We start from the raw sequence: 19,645 nt of genomic DNA on the forward strand, positions 1-19,645 counted from the left end.
CAGTATTTCCTGAAATAGGCGCTGTGCATCACTAGCAAATGCAAAAATGATTTGTAGTAGCACGAGGATATAGCACTGGTTAACACCGAGTCACGGAGGGGAGTGGGTTCCTTCTCGTTTTGTCAGTCCGATGGAGTCCCTTGGAGTGCTAAGTCTCCTCTGGGTGCTGGTATGTCTTTAACAGCTCTTAACATCTGCTAATCATTTTAATAAAGAAAAAGGGAGAGAGAGGAATGATGGAATGGAAGGGGGGGGGTGGAGAGAGAGAGAGAGACAGCGAGACCGAGCGCGATCCAGCAAAAGCCAGGCTCTAAGTTCAGACCCTTCCACAAGCCACAGTAGCTAGCTCGAACTGAACAACTGCTGCTTTGTTGCCTTCGCCCGGATCTTTACGCTTACTTTCTATTTAGGGTGATCGATACCGCTTTTCTATTTGTAATGGTGAAAGCAGGTTTTCCTTTTAAAAGTTCCAAGTATTAGGAGTGAATCGATTTAGCCACAAATGCTTCCATGGTGATCCAGAAAGATGGCCAAAGCAGGTTTCAGTCCGGGGGTAACTCATTTCACCGAAACACTGACCAACGGGGCGGTGCCTACCCCACTCTCGGCAGCGCTGGGATCCCAGCAAAGAGGCTGAGAAAGTGGGCACTCTGTCCCCCCCCCCTCCCCCCACCAACCCTGCTTTGTCCAGCGCAGAACCACTTTATAAATGAGGATCTTCTAGTAGTGGTGTCTGCGCATGGTGGCGTCTTAAGAAATGGGCGGAAGTTTTGCTTGATCTAGCCCCATTTGTATACGTTTCAGATGGGAGACTGTGACCCGGAGAGAACAGGCATTGTCAATGTCCCCAGAGGGGCCGGGAATGAAAAGGAGGCTAAGCCCCTGATTTCCTGGCTTCCATAATGTTGGAGGTGAGGCAGGGGAGGCAGAAACGCCTCCCTTGGGCACCCCGGGGAACCCTCTGGATCTTCTTGGGCCACCACGTGCAGCTTCGACACCAGAAGAGGGTCTCAGTCCACTGGCGAAGGCCATTAGGGACTGGTCGAAAACTTCCCACCTGAAATCAAAACCTCCTCTCTCGCTTACTCTCCTTGTTGGGCTTCCATGGAAACAAATAGAAGCATCAGGGAAACGGTCTTCGGTCTTCGTCGGGATGGGCTGTGAGAACGAATCTGAAAACCACCCCAGGGCATTCTGGCTAGGAGAGGAATCCGTGGAAATATCTGGGGGAGGTGGCTTGGAGGGCGGTGGGAATGACGAGACCCAGAAATGCTTGAGAGGTTTGGGGCACCCGATGACAGTAGGACCGGGGGGTGACAGGGTGGGAAGCAGGGAGGTCTTCGTCTATGGGTTCCCCTGACATGGTAGCAGCCCCCCTCAGAATGTGTGATGCACGGGCTCACCAACAAAGTGGGGGAGGGGGAGGAAACATCTATTACTGCAGGAAACAGGAGGGGAGGGGGGCTAAGAACACAGGTTGCACTTGGGAAACAAGACTGTCATCAAACAGTAACACATTGAAGGCACCACCCACGCTTATGACATTTTCAGTCCAAAGCAGTTGAAATTTGGCGGCGGCGGCGGCAACGGGCTGGGGGTGGGGGTGGGTGTTGGGGAGAGACGGGTGATGGGGGACTGGTTTCAGTGTCTGTTTCTCGTCTCAGAGGCGAGGTGGGAAATGCGGGGTCCCCTTCTCACCTCTTGTTGACTTTCCAACCGTGAATTTGTTGTTGCTGCTGTTGTTCTGATGTCATTGTTCGTTTCCTAAGTCTCGAGGATTCTAGACAAAAACTGATTTGCTGTTTTTGTCTGTTTTGTAGTGGGCTTGTGATCAATTATCTTTGTTTTTTTTTTAAAGAAAAAAGAAAAAGTTATTTCACACTCTCTGGACCCTCTCTCCCCGCCTGGAAAAGCCTACTATATCCTTCCAACGTCCATGGTCATGGTCTTTACGGGACTTCTCTTCTCTAAAATGCTCTTTCTTTCGCATCACTGCCGGTGGGTTCTATTTATTTTTTGTGAGTTTGAGTGTTGTATATCTTTTTTTTTTTTTTGCTTCCAACATGGACGATATGAAAAGTACTATAAATAGAACGGTTGGGGTCCAGTTACTATCTCACGTTTGTCAAAACTGTGTGTCCACGTCACTACTTCTTGGGATTAGAAAACACTTATAAAGCACACGGCTTCCTCCCCAGTGAGTCCTCCTCTTAAACACACTCTTCTCTGAGGTCCACGCTCGGGCTCCCCCTGCCCCAACCTGGCTCTTTTCATCCCGGAACAGGCAGCCCATGGTAAATGGCGGATGTGCTCAAATGGGCAATTTCTCTAAGTTGTGCTACTTTCATTTTTTTTGTTTTTTTTTGTCATGGATTTCAGTTTTAAGTCAGGAGGAAAAGAAAAAAATTAGCCCCGCAACGTACGCATGTGAGTTGGCCACCTCGGGCCTGAAGTCGAAGGAGCCGTGCCTCAGTTTCCCCTTTGCTGTATTGCTGAACACCCCTGCTTCCATCTTGCTCATCAGCTGCGCGCTGACACGTGTTAGGCGTGACCCAAGAAAAGCGTGATTTCACGTCACCAGCAGGTTTGTCGTCGGTTGGTGTGGGGGGAGTCGGGGTGTGGGGGAGCGGGTCGGGGAGGACAGGGAGGGTGTAGGCCGGGGGTATTTTTTGCCTCTCTCAGTTGAGTATGGTCTCCAGGATGCTCCCTGTAGTAAAAGCTCAGACAGTCACTTCTGTTTTGCTGTTGGTGATGAAGTATGGCTGTGGGGGTGGGTAGTGCTGGGTGCGAGTCCCCAAGGGGTCGCTGGAGCCCGAATCGGCGGCGCCAAGCTTGCCCTTGTTACCGTAAGCCTGCCTCCGGAGGGAATGCTCGTTGGGGTCCCAGCCCTTGAAGTTGGTGGTGGAGTTGTAGGCCAGGGGATGTGGGGGCATCTTGTTGGTGCGGGACTTCTGTCCATTCTGCTTGGCAGGGCCGTGCTCGGGGCTGAAGGCCCGTGGCTCATCGTCTACTCTTACGGGGTGCAGAGGGAGGTTCCCCTTGGCGGCCAGCTCGGCCAGGTGCCGTCGCTTGGAGGAGAAGTCATCATTGACCTTGTCGGCTGTCCAAGGTAGACGGAGAAGGGGAGGGGAGAGCAGAGAGAAAGAGAGAGAGAGAGAGGGGAGAGAGAGAGACAGTTAGGGACTGGCAAGTCAACCTGGGCACAGCATCCAAGTGAGCCAACAGTCCAAATGAGACACACACCAGAAACTCCATCTGGGACAGAACGAAGGAAGACAGAAGGAAAGAGGGTCAAGTTCTTTTCACAAGCAAGATCAGGACCAAGGAGGAAAGGGCATACCCCGCAGAAACTCTAGATCTCCCCTCCCCCAAATAAACACTTCTCCACCATAAGGCACCTAGCATTGTACATCCCTGGCTTTCTTATAAACACCCCCATAGATTCTTCATTATTAAAATCATGCACTCGGGGGCAGCTGGGTGGCTCAGTGGGGTAAAGCCTCTGCCTTCAGCTTGGGTCATGATCCCAGGGTCCTGGGATTGAGACACGCATTGGGCTCTCTGCTCAGCAGGGAGCCTGCTTCTCTCTCTCTCTCTCTCTCTCTGCCCACTTGTGATCTCTGTCAAATAAATAAAATCTTAAAAAAAAATCATGCATTCGTTCTTGTTAGGGGGAAATACTGAACATCTTGAGAAATATTCATGTCTGTCACCCACCATTCAAGACTGCCAATACCAATACTTGGCTGTATCCACTTCTGGTTTTCTCAGTTACTGGAGTTCAGTTTGGGATTTCTATTAATGTGTCTGGTTGCTTTTAGCAGTTAAGCAGACCTGTGTTCAAATCCCAAACCTGCCGCTTCCCAGAAGCGTGACTTTGGCTACTTAATAAAAGTTAAGAAACTTCTCAGTTTTTATTACCATTGGTTTCTACATAAGGAGAGAAGTTACAGTAAAAAATATAGCGAGAGGTATTTTCCCAGAGGGTTGTTTGAAGGGTTAAATGATACGATGTTTGTAAAGTATTTAGGTATTAGCTCCTATCATTGTCATTATCATTATAAATCACCGTTTAATTTCCACATAACATCCTATCAAGCATTTCTCCAAGTTGTTATAAATCACTAATAGACAACATTTTAATGCCTACATAATATTTCACTGGGTGAAACTATTAAAATCAATCAGTCCTCCCATCGACGAACAGCAAGTTTGCCAATATGCTGCTGGCATAAATAAAGGAGAAATGAGAACCTTCAAGACTAGAGCTCTTTTCTTGTTTAGAATTTCGAATTTAGAGTAATCGCAAGAGTATTTTTCTTCATCTACATCCAGTGATGACAAAACTCTATAGCCCTTGGACCAAATCCGGATGCTGCCTGTTTCTGTCAATAAAGATTTGCTAGAACACAGCCCTACTTGCTCGCTCACCGACGGCCTCTGACTGCTTCTGCTTCTGCGGTGGTGGAGCCGGCTACACAAGCCAGAGACTAAGAGGCCCACAAAGCCTGAACTCTTTACTAGCCAGCCTGGAAATGAATGACCTCAAGTGGAATTACGTGGTCAAAGGGTGTAAACCTTATCAAGGTTTTTTTGTTTTGTTTTGTTAAGATTTTATTTATTTATCAGAGAGAGACGGGTGGGGGGAGAGAGCGATCACAGGCAGACAGAATGGCAGGCAGAGGCAGAGGGAGAAGCAGGCTCCCCGCTGAGCAAGGAGCCCGATGCGGGACTCGATCCCAGGACGCTGGGATCATGACCTGAGCCGAAGGCAGCTGCTTAACCCACTGAGCCGCCCAGGCGTCCCTCAAGGTTTTTGATACATATTGCCAACTCCACCAGAAAAGAGTCACACAGATCTCTGTACCATTTCACCACATCGTCTCCAGCACTATGATTCCTTCCTTTCTTCCTTCCCCCTTCCTACGTAATTCCCTCCCTCCTTTCTAATCTTGGCCCCTCATTCTCTTCCTCCTTCTTCCTTCTTTCCCCCTCCCCCCCCTTTTCCTTCCTCCTTCCTTTTTTTTTTTTTTTTCCCAGTTTGATTATTATTAAAGATTACATTCCAATGTCCGCTCGGCAGTCAGGCTGACACCTCATTTGCGTGTCCCTAGTTTCTAACAAGCGTTTCCAAGTCTGGGACATCTCAGCCTGTTGCTCTCAGTGTGTGACCAAGAGGGAGACAGCACATCTTCAGCTGATACTGGAAGAGACTGAGACCCTGAGTGCACACGCACGTGCTCACACAACTCACACACACGCACATGTAGCTTCACTTTTTTCTCTGCCACTCAGTGCTGACTGGGAAACGAGCAAGGGGCTTCTGTCTCCCTCCATGATGCTGCACCAGTCAGCTCCAGAAGCCACCCAGCTCAGGGTGGGGGCACTGAGACCCCTGAAGGCAGGCACTGTCCTGGGGAAAGGGTCGCAGCCAGGGCACTGCCATCCACAGGCAAATGGCCCTGAGCACTTGGAGGGAGGAGGGAGCGCGCCCTGCCCATTCTGTTCTTCCACCTGCAGGGCGGAGCGAGGCCCTCTCCCACACACAGCCTGGGTTCCACAAGAACTTGTCTTTCTTTCCTTCTACCTTTATTTGATAATTTGAGGAGATCTTTAAATTTTGTTTTCTTAAAATTCTTCTTGTCATAAGCCCCTCTACACTTTTATTTTTTTTTTTTTAAAGACTTTATTTATTGATTTGACACAGAGAACCCAAGTAGGCAGAGAAGGCTGGGGGGGGAAGCAGGCTCCCCACGGAGCAGAGAGCCTGATGCGGGACTGGATCCCAGGACCCTGAGATCATGACCTGAGCTGTGAAGGTGCAGAGGCTTAACCCACTGAGCCACCCAGGCGCCCCTCCTCTACACTTTTGAAATTTATTTCTTAGTAGGATGACTGGCTGGCTCAGTTGGTACAGTGTGTGACTCTTGATCTCGGGGTCCTGCGTTTGAGTTCCACATTGGGTGTAGAGATTACTTAGAATAAGTAAGATAGATAAAATAAAATTACTTTCCTGGCCGTAACCTTTGAACTTACATCCCTTTGGAGAGGAGAAATATTTGCTGCTTTTTCATCCATGCTTCCAACTTCCCACATTGTTACGCATGGGAATTTCTCTGTATGTACATTCACCGAAGTGCCATGTTTCTTTTCCCATTTGAGTCTTTCAGCAACCACAGGAAGTAGGAAAGATGAGGATCTTCACCCCGGCTTGATAGATTAGGAAACTGTCAAGCTCAGGCCTATGAAATGATTAACAAAAGGTACCCACAGCTAGTGGCTGGCCAGGGTGGACCTAAGTCCAATAGACATTATGTGATGCTTTTCAAAGGCCATAGAGGAAAAGCTTCAGTTTTGGGACCGAGGGCACAAAAATACGTCCCACTTGCCCCCTCTGTGTCCGTGGCAGACATCACTCATTGATCACAGCACTCTGTCCTGGCAGGTGTGGCCTAGGCTCAGACTCCTCAACATAACACCCCAGGAAGCCACACATTAACCTTCCAAGCTTAATACTGGTTAAGTTGGGTTTCTGTCCCTATTCATGTAAATAGCCCTGGCTCATGTGATCTTTAAAGAGAAAGTCCCCTTCTCCCTAAATTCTAAAGCTGTCTGAAAATACAGAGTGTCGAAAGGAATCTGCTCCTAAAGATATGAAGAGCACACGTTCCCCAAAATACCGTGATTGCTTGAAGGGGCAAGAGTTAAACTCAAGTCCATGTTAGAGGCCCATCCTCTTGCCTTCCAGAAGAAAGTTCTAGGTTTCCAATGCCAGGAAGTTTCAACAGAAGCATACCCTGATATTCCCCCTTGGACTCGGGGCGTGGGGGGACAAGAATCCAGTTCCCTCCAGGACAGATTCACCGACATCTCCCAGGTGGCCAAGACTGAACCCATCATCATTACAAAGATCTGTTCTCCTTCAGGTTCTTCCTTACCCCTCAAACGTAAACACCAACTTTCTAGTCACTGAAGCCAGAAATATGGTGGCATCCACTGACTCACCCTTTCCTTCTCCACTCCAGCACAAGTGCTAAATCGCCCAGGCCTTCCAGCTATGCCGACAAAGCCTTCTCTAGCCTATTCCACGTCACCCCCAATTTTGAACATTGCTCCACTTCAGCCTCCAAACAGGCCTCCCTGCCTTGAGTCTTACTCCTCCGCCCACTCCATTCTCCACACTGCAGCCAAAGGCCTATTTCTAAAATGCAAAACTGACCTCGTCCCTCATCTACCAAACCCCCTCAAGCCATCTGCTCATTCAGTCATTCATCACAGAGGCGCGGGCCATGGGTCAGGCAGTGGAAATATAAGGAAGAATCGGAGACAGACATGGTCCTTGCCCTCATGGGGTGGACATCTATTAGGCAGGAACAGGTAGGGACCAAATAAGCCCACGGATTACATAACAGTAGAACTACGGTAAGTGCTATAAAGAACTATCCAGTCTTGTGAATATTTATATTAGGATCTCTGAGATGGTCTCAGAACCAGATGTTGGAAGCTTTGAAGGCATGAACCTTATCTTTCCATCTGTAGGGCTCTCAGTCTTGGCAGGACTTGGGAATCACATGGTGGAGTTTTGAAAGCATTCAGATTCCTGGATTCCTCCCCCCAAACAATTCAATTAGAATCTCTGCAGTTCTGGCCTAGACATAGATTCTTTCTTTTTTTTTTTTTTTTTTAAGCACTCCTCCACCCAAGGGATTCTAATGTACAGCCAGAGTGGAGACCACAGGCACAGCCCTAGCAGGTAGCACAATGCCAGCACATAGCTCTTCTGAGAGAACTAAAGTTAAGTGACCTCCAATCTCAGTCCTATTCTCTCCTGCCACCTCATGCCACCTTTGAGGACCTCAAGGTCCTCATCAACAAGGTCACATCCCACCAGGATAGACTTTTCTCCATGGCATCCATTGTCAATGCCATTTTATACTTGGTAATGCATTCATTCATTACTCTCTGTCTCTCTCACTGCTGTCCCAACAGGGCAAGGCCAGGTCAGATTCCTGCCCATCACCACATACACAATGTCCAGCCTACTTCCTGGCAGATATTAGATACTCAATAAATATTCAGTGAGTGGGTGTAAGAGCAAAATATCATGAATACACATAGACTATCAGAGCAGTCATGGGAGTGGAAGCTCCCTTCCCCTGTTCTTCCCATGAGTCTGTCATAAAAGTCTCACTCATCCTCATTACGACCCCAGTCGTGATCCAGAATCATTCATTCTCATGTTCCACTTTCCAGACAATGGACTAGCCTAAGGTCTGGTCAGTGAAAAGGATGTACTCCAGGTTTCCTCTGTCTGACAGACTGAGAACATTGAGGACGAAGTAGATGTTCCAACAGCTGGGATAGGTGGCATTTTCTCAAAAAGTTCTAAAGAAAAGAAGTCACAGAGGCATTCAACTCTTGCCAAATCAGTGCAGGGAGAAGGAGAAGCTTCATGAAGAGGAGTCATGAAGGCCCACACAGCGAATCTACAACCTTCTCCACAACCGCCCTAACTTGGTCTCTTTGTGAGCTTGGCATTGGGGACACCCTGATCATACAAAGTGTTTGGTACTTGGGGCAAGAGTAGGGTGAACAGAAAACTCTGGGGGTCCTGGAATCAGCCAGACCTGAGCTTCTGAGATCTCAGAAATGTCACTTAACCTCTTACAGCTTTATTTCTTTTGGTGTGAAATGGGGTAACACAAGCTACTTCAGATTTGTTGTGAGGAATAAATTGTACGAGATATATAAGCTACAAAACACAATTCTGGAATGCACTAACTATTCAATACATATTTTGTCTGTCTCCTGGCTTATGAAAGAACTGGATTGAATCCAATGACATTTATTGAGCACCCGCTCTGTGCCAGGCAACTTGCGAAGCACAAAGGAGGCATTCATCCAAGCCAACAATCCTTCTCTCCTTTCTTCCTTCCCCTTTCCCTTCCCTGTATCTACCATGTGTGCTAGCCTCATTTGCCCTATGAAGTAGCCTAAGAAAGGGACTTGATGTTTTTGGGATGATGAAGGAAGGCACCCTTGGGATGTGCCTTTAGCTGCCATCTGAAGGTAAGAGTAATAGAAGTAGGATTCCAGGTGAGGGAACAGGTGGCATATAGCAAAAAATGGCCACAGTACTTTGCACTTCCTTCCATCAAGAGATAGAATGTCTTTCCTTACCCTTCAAATATAGTCGGAACTTGTGACTGGCTTTGACCAGCAGATTGTAGCAGAAGTGATGTATGTGTATTCTGAACCTGGGCTTTTATAAGTTCTACAGCTTCTGCTATCAGGCTCTTGGATTCATGACTTCATGTGAGGAAGGAGGCTCAGGTTAGCCTTCTGGATGATGAGAAATCGTCAGACCAGTTGCCCATGGTCACCACAACCAACAGGCTGCTATTTGCCAGATACTGGGTGAGGCCATCTTAGACCATAGAGCCATCAACTGACCTGCTAGCTGACTCTAGAAACCGAGTAGGCTGGGAACACCTAGTCCGGCCCAGCCCAGAACTGCCAGCTGATCTGCAATCACGAGTCCAACAAATGGTGGCTCTATTAAGCTGCTGAACTTTGGGCGATTTTGTTATGCGGCAGTATATAACTGACACAGAACAGCATTTGCAAAAGCCCAGAGGCAGGAAGGAGTGTGGTGGTTTCGAGAAACAGAAAGGTCATCCGTGTGGTAGAGTGAAGAAGCAAGGGGTCAGTAGACCATCTGAAGCTGAGTAGGCAAGATTCTATCATTCATAGCTATGTTATTGTCTGACCATCTTCCCCCCACTAGACTCCGAGGTGTTTTAGAGAAGCACAGAGCAGGCGAAGATTTGTTGCCTGGGGCATGAAATTGTTCCTCAAAGAGTGATTTTCAAGATGGTCTCAGTAACATGAATGTGGATGGTGGTGGATGTACCAATCCCATAACCAAGGAAACGCAATGTTCGTGATACTCCCTTTCCAGTGTTTTTGGTGTCCTCTGCCTCTAGAAGAGGAGGAAGAAACGCCCACCGGGCCTCTCCCAGCTTTGTGCAGTGTGGTCCCTGTCAGTATATTAAAACATGTGAAAGAAATAACAGATTCATTGAACATCCTTGTAAGGCCCATTAATAAATGCATTAACCTAATCAGCCCCAATACCTCGTGGGCAGATGGCTGACAAGCCGACCAGGAAACAGATGTGTGAGCCTTTCAGCAACATTGGGCCTCTCCAGTTTGATTTTTCTTCATTTGAAAAGAGGAAGAAAGAATGAAAAAGGTGCTTTCCTTCCAATAAGCCTAATTGCCTTGAAGGAACCAAGGCTGTAAAATTAAACTGTACCTTGTTCCATCTGTCTCTCCCCTAATTAGCAGCAGACACTTGTCCAGGTGCGGGGAGGGATGGAGCCTTACTTCCGTGGAAAGGGAGAGAGTCAAGGTAATAACCAATTTTCGAGACAAGCTGCACATCTGAGGGTCTCAGCAGGTGGCCTCCCACCTACCTTCCTTCCCTGGGCCAAAGATATCTCAAGGAGGGGTTCCTACAGCTCGTTCTCACTCGGTGATATTCTTGGGTCTTAGGTGATGAATCTAACCCGGTAAGCAATAATACCCGATTGACTCAAACTTTCACCATTCCTCATTTGTCCCTGTTTTTGGTCTAAGAGTATGTTGAAATCAAGTGATAAATCTTTCCATTATGCTTAAGAATAAAATCCAGATTATCCGCAGCGGCCCCAAGGTCTGCATGACCCAATGGTTTGTCTACCCTCATCTCCTCTGCTTGTTCTGAACCCGTCCCAGAGTGTATTAGTTTCCCAGGGCTGCCATAAGAAATCACCACAACCTGGGTGGCTTGAAGCAGCAGAAATGTTTTCTTTCACAGAGTCCAGAAGTCTGAAATCAAAGTGTCAGCAGGGTCATGCTCCCTCTGCGCGCTCTAGGGGAACATCCTTCCTTGCTTCTGCTAGCTTCTAGTGGTTAATGCAATCCTTGGCATTTCTTGCCTTTTGCCTCATTCCAATATCAGCCCTGACTCCACTGGGCCACCCTCTTTGTGTGGGTCTGTGTGTCCCAATTTCCCTCTTCTTATAAGGATCCCAGTCATTGCATTGGGACCCATCTTAATCCGCTATGACCTTATCTTCACTCACGACATCTGCAAAGACCTTATTTCCCAGTGGGGTCACATTCTGAGGTTCTGAGTAGATAGGGACTTGGAGGGACACTCTTAAAAAAAAAAAAAGTTTTATTATATTTATTTATTAGAGAGAGATAGAGTGAGAGAGAGCACGAGAGGGGAGAAGGTCAGAGGGAGAAGCAGACTCCCTGCGGAGCTGGGAGCCCGATGTGGGACTCGATCCCTGGACTCTGGGATCACGACCTGAGCCGAAGGCAGTGGCTTAACCAATTGAGTCACCCAGGCGCCCCTGGAGGGGTACTCTTTAGCTCGGTACACACAGGATTCCTTTCTGTTCCTGAACACACAATGCTTTTCAGCATGTCAAGATCCTTCTTGTCATTTGGTTCTCTAAGCAAAGGTCACTTCCTCAGAAAACCGCTCTGATGAGTCAGTCAAAAGAGAGCCCTGCCCACCCCCAACTGTTCTCATCACTTTTCCCCATTTTACTATATTCTTGGCCTGTATCTTTTCACGAAATTATCTTTTTTAGTTACTTCTGCCTCCTTTGGCTAGAATATAAGCTCCGACTAGGGTAGCGGCTGTATCAACTCTGCTTACTAGTGTGTCTCCAACACTTCATCCAGTGCCTGGCACACAGTAGGGCTACACTAACCCATTTGATGAAGGCAGGAAAGCACTGGAAATATTTCAGATTCCAACAACAGTCTCTAAAATATTAGCTGCGGGCAGAATGTTTCATGTTCTGGTCATCTGGCCTGTGATGGTGAATTTTATGTGTCAACCAGAATGGGTCCACCAGCTGTCTGCATTAAATATTATTTCTGGATGTGTCTGTGAGGGTTTGCATTTGAACTGGTATACTCCGTAGGTTGCCTTCCCCATGTAGGTGGGAATTATCTAATTTGATGAAGGACCAAATGCCACAAAAATCAGAGGAAGGAAGGGTCCATGCCCTTCCTTCCTGCCTGCTGTCACATCCCCTGGGTGGGACACTGGTCCTCTGCTCCTCGACTGGGATTTACCCCATTGGTTCTGCTGGTTCTCAAGTTTTTAGACTTGGACTGGAATCACAGCACTGGCTCTCTCGAACTTCTAGCTTGCAGGCAATAGATCATGGGGCTCCTCAGCCTTCATAATCACACGAAACAATTCCCCATAATAAATCTCCTTTCATTTATATATAGATATCTTATTATTCACACATTTGACTATTCACCACATTCATATACACACATATATCTGAAAGATTTATTATGGGGAATTGCTTTGACCAAACCAATGGTATCTATATCCTATTATTTGTATGTGATACATATGAATATATATAAATAATAAGATGCATGCATGTGTGCGTGTGTGTGTGTGTGTGTGTGTACACAGTTCAGTTTCTCTGGAGAATGCAAATACATGGTCCATATCACAGAAGTCTGAATGACTTGTGCCCTGTGCTTTACAGGAATCTCAGGACTAAAGCAGGGGTTAAGTTTCCCTTATTTCTGGGGCAGGAGAACCTGCTTGCTGCCCAGCTCCATATGCCTGGCCATAGCCTTGCAGAGGCATGACCGTTCTGGAGCAGTGAATTCAGGGAGGCAGGAGGCAGCTGAGTGAAGGAGGCAGGGACTGGTTAGAGACTGTGTGAATACAGGACAAGTCTGGTCTCCCTCCCATGTCCCCCAGTGGTAAACTGAGTAAAAGCTCATCTTTATTAAGTGCATGCTGTTCTAGATACTTGGATAGGGAATTTATTATATCTCTTGAAAAAAATTTTTTTAAATTTGTTTATTTTACAGAGAGAGAAGTAGGGAGAGGCAGAGGGAGAGGGAGAGAGAGACTCTCAAGCAGACTCCCTACTGAACACATAACCCCACACAGTGCTCAATTCCAGGTCCCTGAGATCATAACCTGAGCTGCAACCAAGACTCAACACTAACGGACTGCTCCACCCAGGCCCCCTGTTCACCCCTTTAATGTTCTCTATAGCCTACCGAGATAGGTGCCACTCTTGGATCTCATTTTATAAATGGGAAAACTGAGTCTACAGAGCTTTGGCAACTTGTCCAAGCGATGGCACTGGGATCTGAACCCAGAATACCAGGCCCAGTTCTGGGTATCCTGGAATCTGTGACTTTACGGCTACGACACTCACCGTTTTGCTAACCACGAGCCTGCCTCACGGAAGAATCATCTTGCTTCCTTAACAAGATTTTATCTTCAGGAAAATATCCCCCCCCAAACTAAGGAAGATGGACGGTAGAGTGAGAATTATGCAGAGAAACCACTTTTCCGGATTCCTCCTCTCAAAACATCAGGGACTGGGGTGCACACGTAAGGATCAGATTCTCAAGAGGAAATGTCCGAATATCACAACCAGAAGTTTTAACAGAGCCCCAGATTCTCTCCTAAGGCAAACCCTTTTTCTTCTTTAGTGAGGAGGAGGGAGCTGGGGGTGACATGCGACACACTCTGCCAGGCTATGGCTCTTCCGGCATTCAGGTTGGCTGCTGCATTACCAGGTGCATGGGTCTTGGCCTCTCTAAGGGGCACTGACTTTGGCTGGAGTGCTGGCCAGGCACCAGCCTGTCCCAGAGTTGCGCTGGACAAAGAGCCATCCACTTCTCACAGACCTGAGAGAAGACGCCACCAAGCACTTGACACATACGGTCTCCGGCAGCTGGCCCACCAGCCCACCCAAGCCCACCAGGCAGATGTTGCTTGAGCTCATCATGCTGATTCGCACCATGACAATGTAGTGAGATCGTTTGAGATATTAACTAATATTTCTTCTCCTTGTGCTTCTACGATCCCATTCCCGACTACCCAGAGGGCAGCAATCACTTTCAGCGAAGATAAAGAGCCAAAGTGTTGGTTTTGAATCCTACACTGGGCTCTCAACAGCCATAGCAGAGCCCCGAGTCACAAAAGACAAGGCTTCAGCAGTAAGTTCCAGGAATTAGGAAAGAAGGATTAATGAGGTCAGAGCTTGAAGGCTGCCGTGCATCAGGCTCATGCAGTACATAAGGATGTCTGCCAGAACGCTCACCTGATTTGTGTTGACTGTAAGTTCTTTATGATATGGTAGAAAGACCCTAATTTCTGGGAGAAGATGGATGTGAGCTCAGATCCCAGCTCTTCTGCTTACAAGCTGGAGACCTTGAGCAAGTTACCGGAACTCTCTAACTTTTACCAATCAAATTCAGAATCAAGCAACAACGGTTGGGTGGCAAGGGGTTGAGGGTACCGAAGAGAATCATGTCCGGTACCAATGTCCCTGCCGCACAGTTGGTATTCAACGGATGGTAGCTGTGATGGCTGCCATTGTTAGAAAGGAGAGTTAAATCACATGAGGATAATAAGATTGACTTTGAGGGGTGCGATGCAGAAGTCAAGGAGATAAGGCAGGTAAAAGCACAAACCATTACACGCACGGAGCTTGGCAGGGCTCCCTAAATGCACACTCCCACCTGGGAAGACATAGCACCTGGCCACTTGCCTCCCAAATCCCTTTCTACTTTCTTCTCTTGGGCACATGGCCACCCAGCTCCAAACTAGATTTCCCCAGCCTTCTTGGGAGCTAAATTTGGCCGTGTGGCTCATGTCTTGCCAGGGGTATGTTAGCAAAAAGGATGCATCCAAGTTTCACGTCACCTGACTTGCTTGAAAGAAAATCGCTTGCCCTGCAGGTCCTCTTTCCCCCCTTCCCATTGGCTATGACAGCAGCTCACGGTAACAATGCATTTGAGGACAGCCCTGTAGAGGGTGGTAGAGAAACAGTGTTCAAGGAGCCTGCGCCCCCAGGGACAAGTTTGGAGTAGAGCTGCCCCATCAACCTCTACCACTTCCTCTGGAGACTGTAACAGAGAGATACACTTCTTTCTCTCAACCCACTGTATTTATGGGGCCTTTGGTTCAGTAGGACAGTATTTGCTTTTTACCTATAGAGATATTTTCTGGGTCTCCACTTTTTTTTTTTTTCCCTCCTTCACAAGCTGAATTAAAAGTAAATGGAACAGTTCATTTTTTTTTTTTTTTTTTTTTAAGTACCCAGGTATTTCTCTCTTCTTTTAAAATACATTCTCTAAAGCTGGTGCAGGTTCCTGAAATGGTCTCAGCAGGCAGAAACAAGAAAGGCAGGAAAAAAGCCTAGTTTCTCCGACAGGAGAGAGCCAGAGGGGGGAGATGGGAAGACTTGTCTTTAGGATGAATTAGCCTTGTTCTGGCAGGTTCTGGGCCTTGCTGAAGAGACACAAGCAGGGGGAGTCACATTTGAACCAGGTCCTAATGAATGAAGCTCGGGGCTCCAGGCTCTCCCTGTTGGGCTTCATGTCTTCTTTGAAGTCCTCTCTCTCTAAGAAAGAAAATTGTTAAGGGGAGTCCAGAAGCCTGGATCTTTCTTGTCTGAACCCTGAGGGCTCCCACTGTCTTTGCTGGAGAGGATTCTGAAACAGTGCCTGGCTTGGTTTTTGCACCAAAGCTCTCCAGGCTGTGCCACGAGCCCCTTGGCTGTGACTCCGGGAACCCTCTGTGATTGTCTTGTTGCTGAGAGGGCTCTAACCCTGCAGGTCCCTCTGTCTCTTCCCTTAGGCACCCTGCTATGCAGTCACCTCTTTCTGAGAGGCTGCTGAACAAAGATGGACGGACTCATGCCCCAGCCACGGAAACGATGCATATATTCACCCGCCTTCCATGCATCCTGCATCGCTGCTCCGCAGATGGTGATCATTCTTTTCAAAGGATCCTTGGGTAATTTGCCTTCAGATCGACCTCCCCTCTGATTAAATTCTATACACCTGTTTTTTGTTTGTTTGTTTTTTAATGAAGCAAATAAAGGTTAATTATCCTTGATCCTATGTACTTCCTTCCAATTTGCTATAGCAAAGGATCATCTTGAAGCAGATAATTGTGACATTTGGGATCCTAAGTTAGAATCATGCATGAATGACCTCAATTCTTCACCTTTCCCTGTATCCATGTTCTTCGAATGCGACTTTGAAACTCACCCCAACAGAGGAAAATCTACCCCCCCCCACTGGATTCTGAGTTCATCCATGTGACTAATGAATGTTAGGCAACATGACATAATGGAAGTTTGAAGAAGCGCTTGCTGGTTTGGGGTCCTTCTTTTGCACCAGTGTCATTATCACGAGATGTCTGGGCTGCCCTCTCTGAGGATGAAAGACACCTGGAGCAGAGCCAAGTCACCCAAGTCATTCTAGCTAAAACCAGCCCCGATCAGCCAACATTCAGCCAACTCTCAGATATATGAGTCAACTCAGCTGAGACTAGAAGAATCTCCAGCATCAGCACAGACCCTGGTCTCAGTAAATGCTGCCAAGTAAATGTTAAACCACAAGATTTGGGGCCACTTGTTACACAGCATTTTTGTGAAAAGACTACTGATACAAACACCCATCACTTACCCTACTTCCAGGAAGAGCCCCCATTTTCGATTGGGGAATCCACCTGTCTCCTACTCTTAATCCACGTGGTTTGGATGACACATGCCTCTACTGTCCCACCCCTCCGCTATTCCCCACGGACGACAACCAACTCATTCCATTGCCCTCACTGTAACAATTTGTTCAGAGGTCAGCACATGACAAGGCAAGCCAATCAGAACAAAGCCTGGGATCTTCAGTTATAGAGATGGAAGCGCCAAAGAGATCAATGATCCCCAACCTCCCATTCTACAAGAGAGACAACTAAAGGCATGGGCTCAAGGACCGCCAGCTGGGTAGAAGCAGCACTGGATCTAGGACACGGATCTTTCGACTTTCATCTGGTTAATTTTTCTATTTTCCAGTGCCTCTTCAGACAAGACCACAGGATTCCCTTCAAATGTTATGCCCAACTTCATTCAATAACTTATTAATAAAATCCATATTGAGTGTCTACTATGTGCTGAGGGCACCATGCAAGGTGCTAGGTGCTAGGGAAGTTTGAAATGAAGATCTTAAAAAAAAAAAAGAAAGAAAGAAAAAGATCTAGGTGGCTTAGCATCAGAGGGGCATATTTTCAAAGCAGAAAAATGTTTATTGAATCTTACACAATGGCATTTTCCTGCAAGCAGAGACTCTCCTCCATGCCCTATGGGTTCCCAAAGAAGCTCATCAAAACTCCAATGCTCACTGTGTGCTTTTTAAAAAAGGCCAACCTCAGGAGTTGGTGGGATTTGATTTTTATTCAAAAAAAAATCCCCTCCATATCTTCCACCTGCTCTGCACTCTCCTGCTTACCAGCAAACCAATAACCCAAATCAGAACATTGGAAAAGGCTGAATTTCATGAAGTAATAGTTTAAGGCTGCCTTTAAGTAGGTTCTTATCCAAAATGTGTGCACTCCGACAGAATGGCCACCCAAATTATACATTGTCTCCTGCCTTTTGCCTTCTGTAGCATCTCTTGGATGAACATTTATTAATGAGTTACATCAATAATCTAAGACAAAAGAAAGAACCAGAATTTACTGAGTACCTACTGTGTACGAGATGTTCTTACCCATTTCATTGACGTCTCATGCAAACTGTCTTAAACATAGGTGACAAGGCAAAATCATCTCCTCTTTGTGACAAGAGGAATTAAGGCCCAGAGATACTGAGTAATTTGGCTGCCACATTCCTCTGCCACAGCTTTAAGTGTCAGGGAGGGACACCAAATCCAGGACTGTCACCTTCAATGTTCCTACTTTCCAGCTGTGGCTCCAACTCAAACCCTTGACTAAGAAAACAGTTTTATTTCAGCAAACAGCAAAAATACTCATGTTTGGAAGAATGCTGGCATGTAAAATTGGTGTTCTAGGGCAAATCATGTCTAGGGATTGGGTCTTGGAAAAGGTAGGTCCAAACGTTAGTTTATAGAGAATTATCCAGAAGTTTCAGTTAAAAAAAATAAAAAACTAGAAAATGTTGAGACCCCACGTCCAGTGGTTCTAGTTTCTCTACAGTATGTGGGCCCAGGATTTTCATTAGTATCGAGCATGGCCAGTGACTCTGAGTGCAGTCTGTAAGCCATTCTTTGGAGACTGGGTCCTGGTTCCAGGTCTGAGGTAATTGTCCTGTATGACTTTGGGCAACCTCATTTATCTCAGGGAACTAGGTTCCCTCATCCAGAAGAGCAGAAGGGTTGGATAAAGGGTATTTTCCTCACTGTCATTAAGGTGTATTACTTATATTCTCCTAATGTTACTCCCCCAAACACCACGGAGCATGGATTTTCACGGCCATTGTTTTGGAAATGGTAGAAATGGGAGTTCAGGTCATGTGAGCGGCTCATATAAGAGCACATGGTCTGCTTCTGATCTAAGCCATCGTGATCTTATCAGTCCTGTACTGACAGTTTCCCCCCAAGGTCAGTGCTTCAGCATAGCACTGGAGGAAGCAACAGGTCAGGTTCAAAGATTCATTTTGCAAAATGACCAGATTTCAAAAGACATGGATAGCTTCGCACCTCTTAGGAGAGTCCACTAGGGCCGAGGTAGTGGTGCTTTCTTGGGAGGGGTTTCCAAGAGTTATTGGGGATAACTCCCAAGATTATTGCCCCCAAGGCTGGGTATGGGCGGAGCAGCAGGAGGGGCCACTAGGGGGCGGTGTGCATGGGGAAACCTCAGGTAGAGAAAAATGAATAGTGCCAACGGGGGTGTGATGTTTGCCATTTCCAACCCCGGCAGACACATTTCACCAACCAGGGGAGTCAGATGCAATGCAATCCGGGTGGAAACAGGAAACCCTCATCTTCAGAGACCCTGCCATTTCTCCTTGGCAGCTACCTCTTCCTTCACCAACCTCCCCAGGTGGCACCCATCCTTCCGCCTACTCCTCGGCTCCTGCCCTATGTTCCCAGAGCGGGTTCCTAGCAACATTCGTGCCCCTGGATGTTAAGCTGTTAACTGGTTTCTCAGCCATCCAAAGTGTGTGGGAAATGATGTGTTAGTCTGACGCTTTTTGTTAGCACGAGATTTTCCAGAGCCTTTCATTTGCTCACCTGGTAATAGTCCTAATGATACCAGTAATAGGTTTCATGTGGTTATCACTTTCCGAACGCTAGGCAGTGTGACATGTCTTGTACACATTACCTCATCTTCACAACCTAGGCGGTAGAGGACACCACTGTCCCCATTTTGTAGATCAGAAAACAGGGGCTCAGAGGGGTCGGCTGACTTGCTGAGGGTCTCGAGAAGACCCAACGAGAAGACCGTGATTGGAGCCTAGGTGTGTCTGAGGCTAAGCCCGTCGCAGCCTGCGTGTGTCTCCCTTTCGAGAAGGTGGCAGGGTGTGGGAGGCAGGGGCGGTCCGAAAGTCCCAACCTTGTTATCATGCCTCATGGAGTCTCCAGCTCTGGAGGCTGAGTGGGGAACACTAGAGAAAGATCAGTGACTCCAGAGGAACCCGGGCCATCCTTGGGACCCCTCTCCTCCCCAGACAAGGCCTGATAAATACAGACACTTTTAACAGGACAGGTGAAATTAGCCCGGTTTGGGTAGAAAAACAGCTTCCAAGCCCTTGTCTTTGCCCTGTCCCGAAATATTTTCTAA

At 47.3% G+C, this 19,645-nt stretch overlaps 1 protein-coding gene across 1 annotated transcript in view; it reads right to left on the reverse strand.

Moving 5' to 3' along the window:
* Positions 1-651: 651 nt before the first annotated feature.
* Positions 652-19,645, reverse strand: part of SHISA9 (shisa family member 9) — a 272,561-nt gene continuing 253,567 nt past the window's right edge. Inside the window, exon 4 of the mRNA XM_059415974.1 lies at positions 652-3,100. Coding sequence (XP_059271957.1) covers positions 2,721-3,100 — 380 coding nt within the window. The 3' untranslated portion in view covers positions 652-2,720. The remainder of the gene's footprint in view (positions 3,101-19,645) is intronic.

This window comes from Mustela nigripes, chromosome 11, assembly GCF_022355385.1.
Source record: "Mustela nigripes isolate SB6536 chromosome 11, MUSNIG.SB6536, whole genome shotgun sequence".
In the NCBI taxonomy this organism is placed as follows: Eukaryota; Metazoa; Chordata; class Mammalia; order Carnivora; family Mustelidae; genus Mustela; species Mustela nigripes.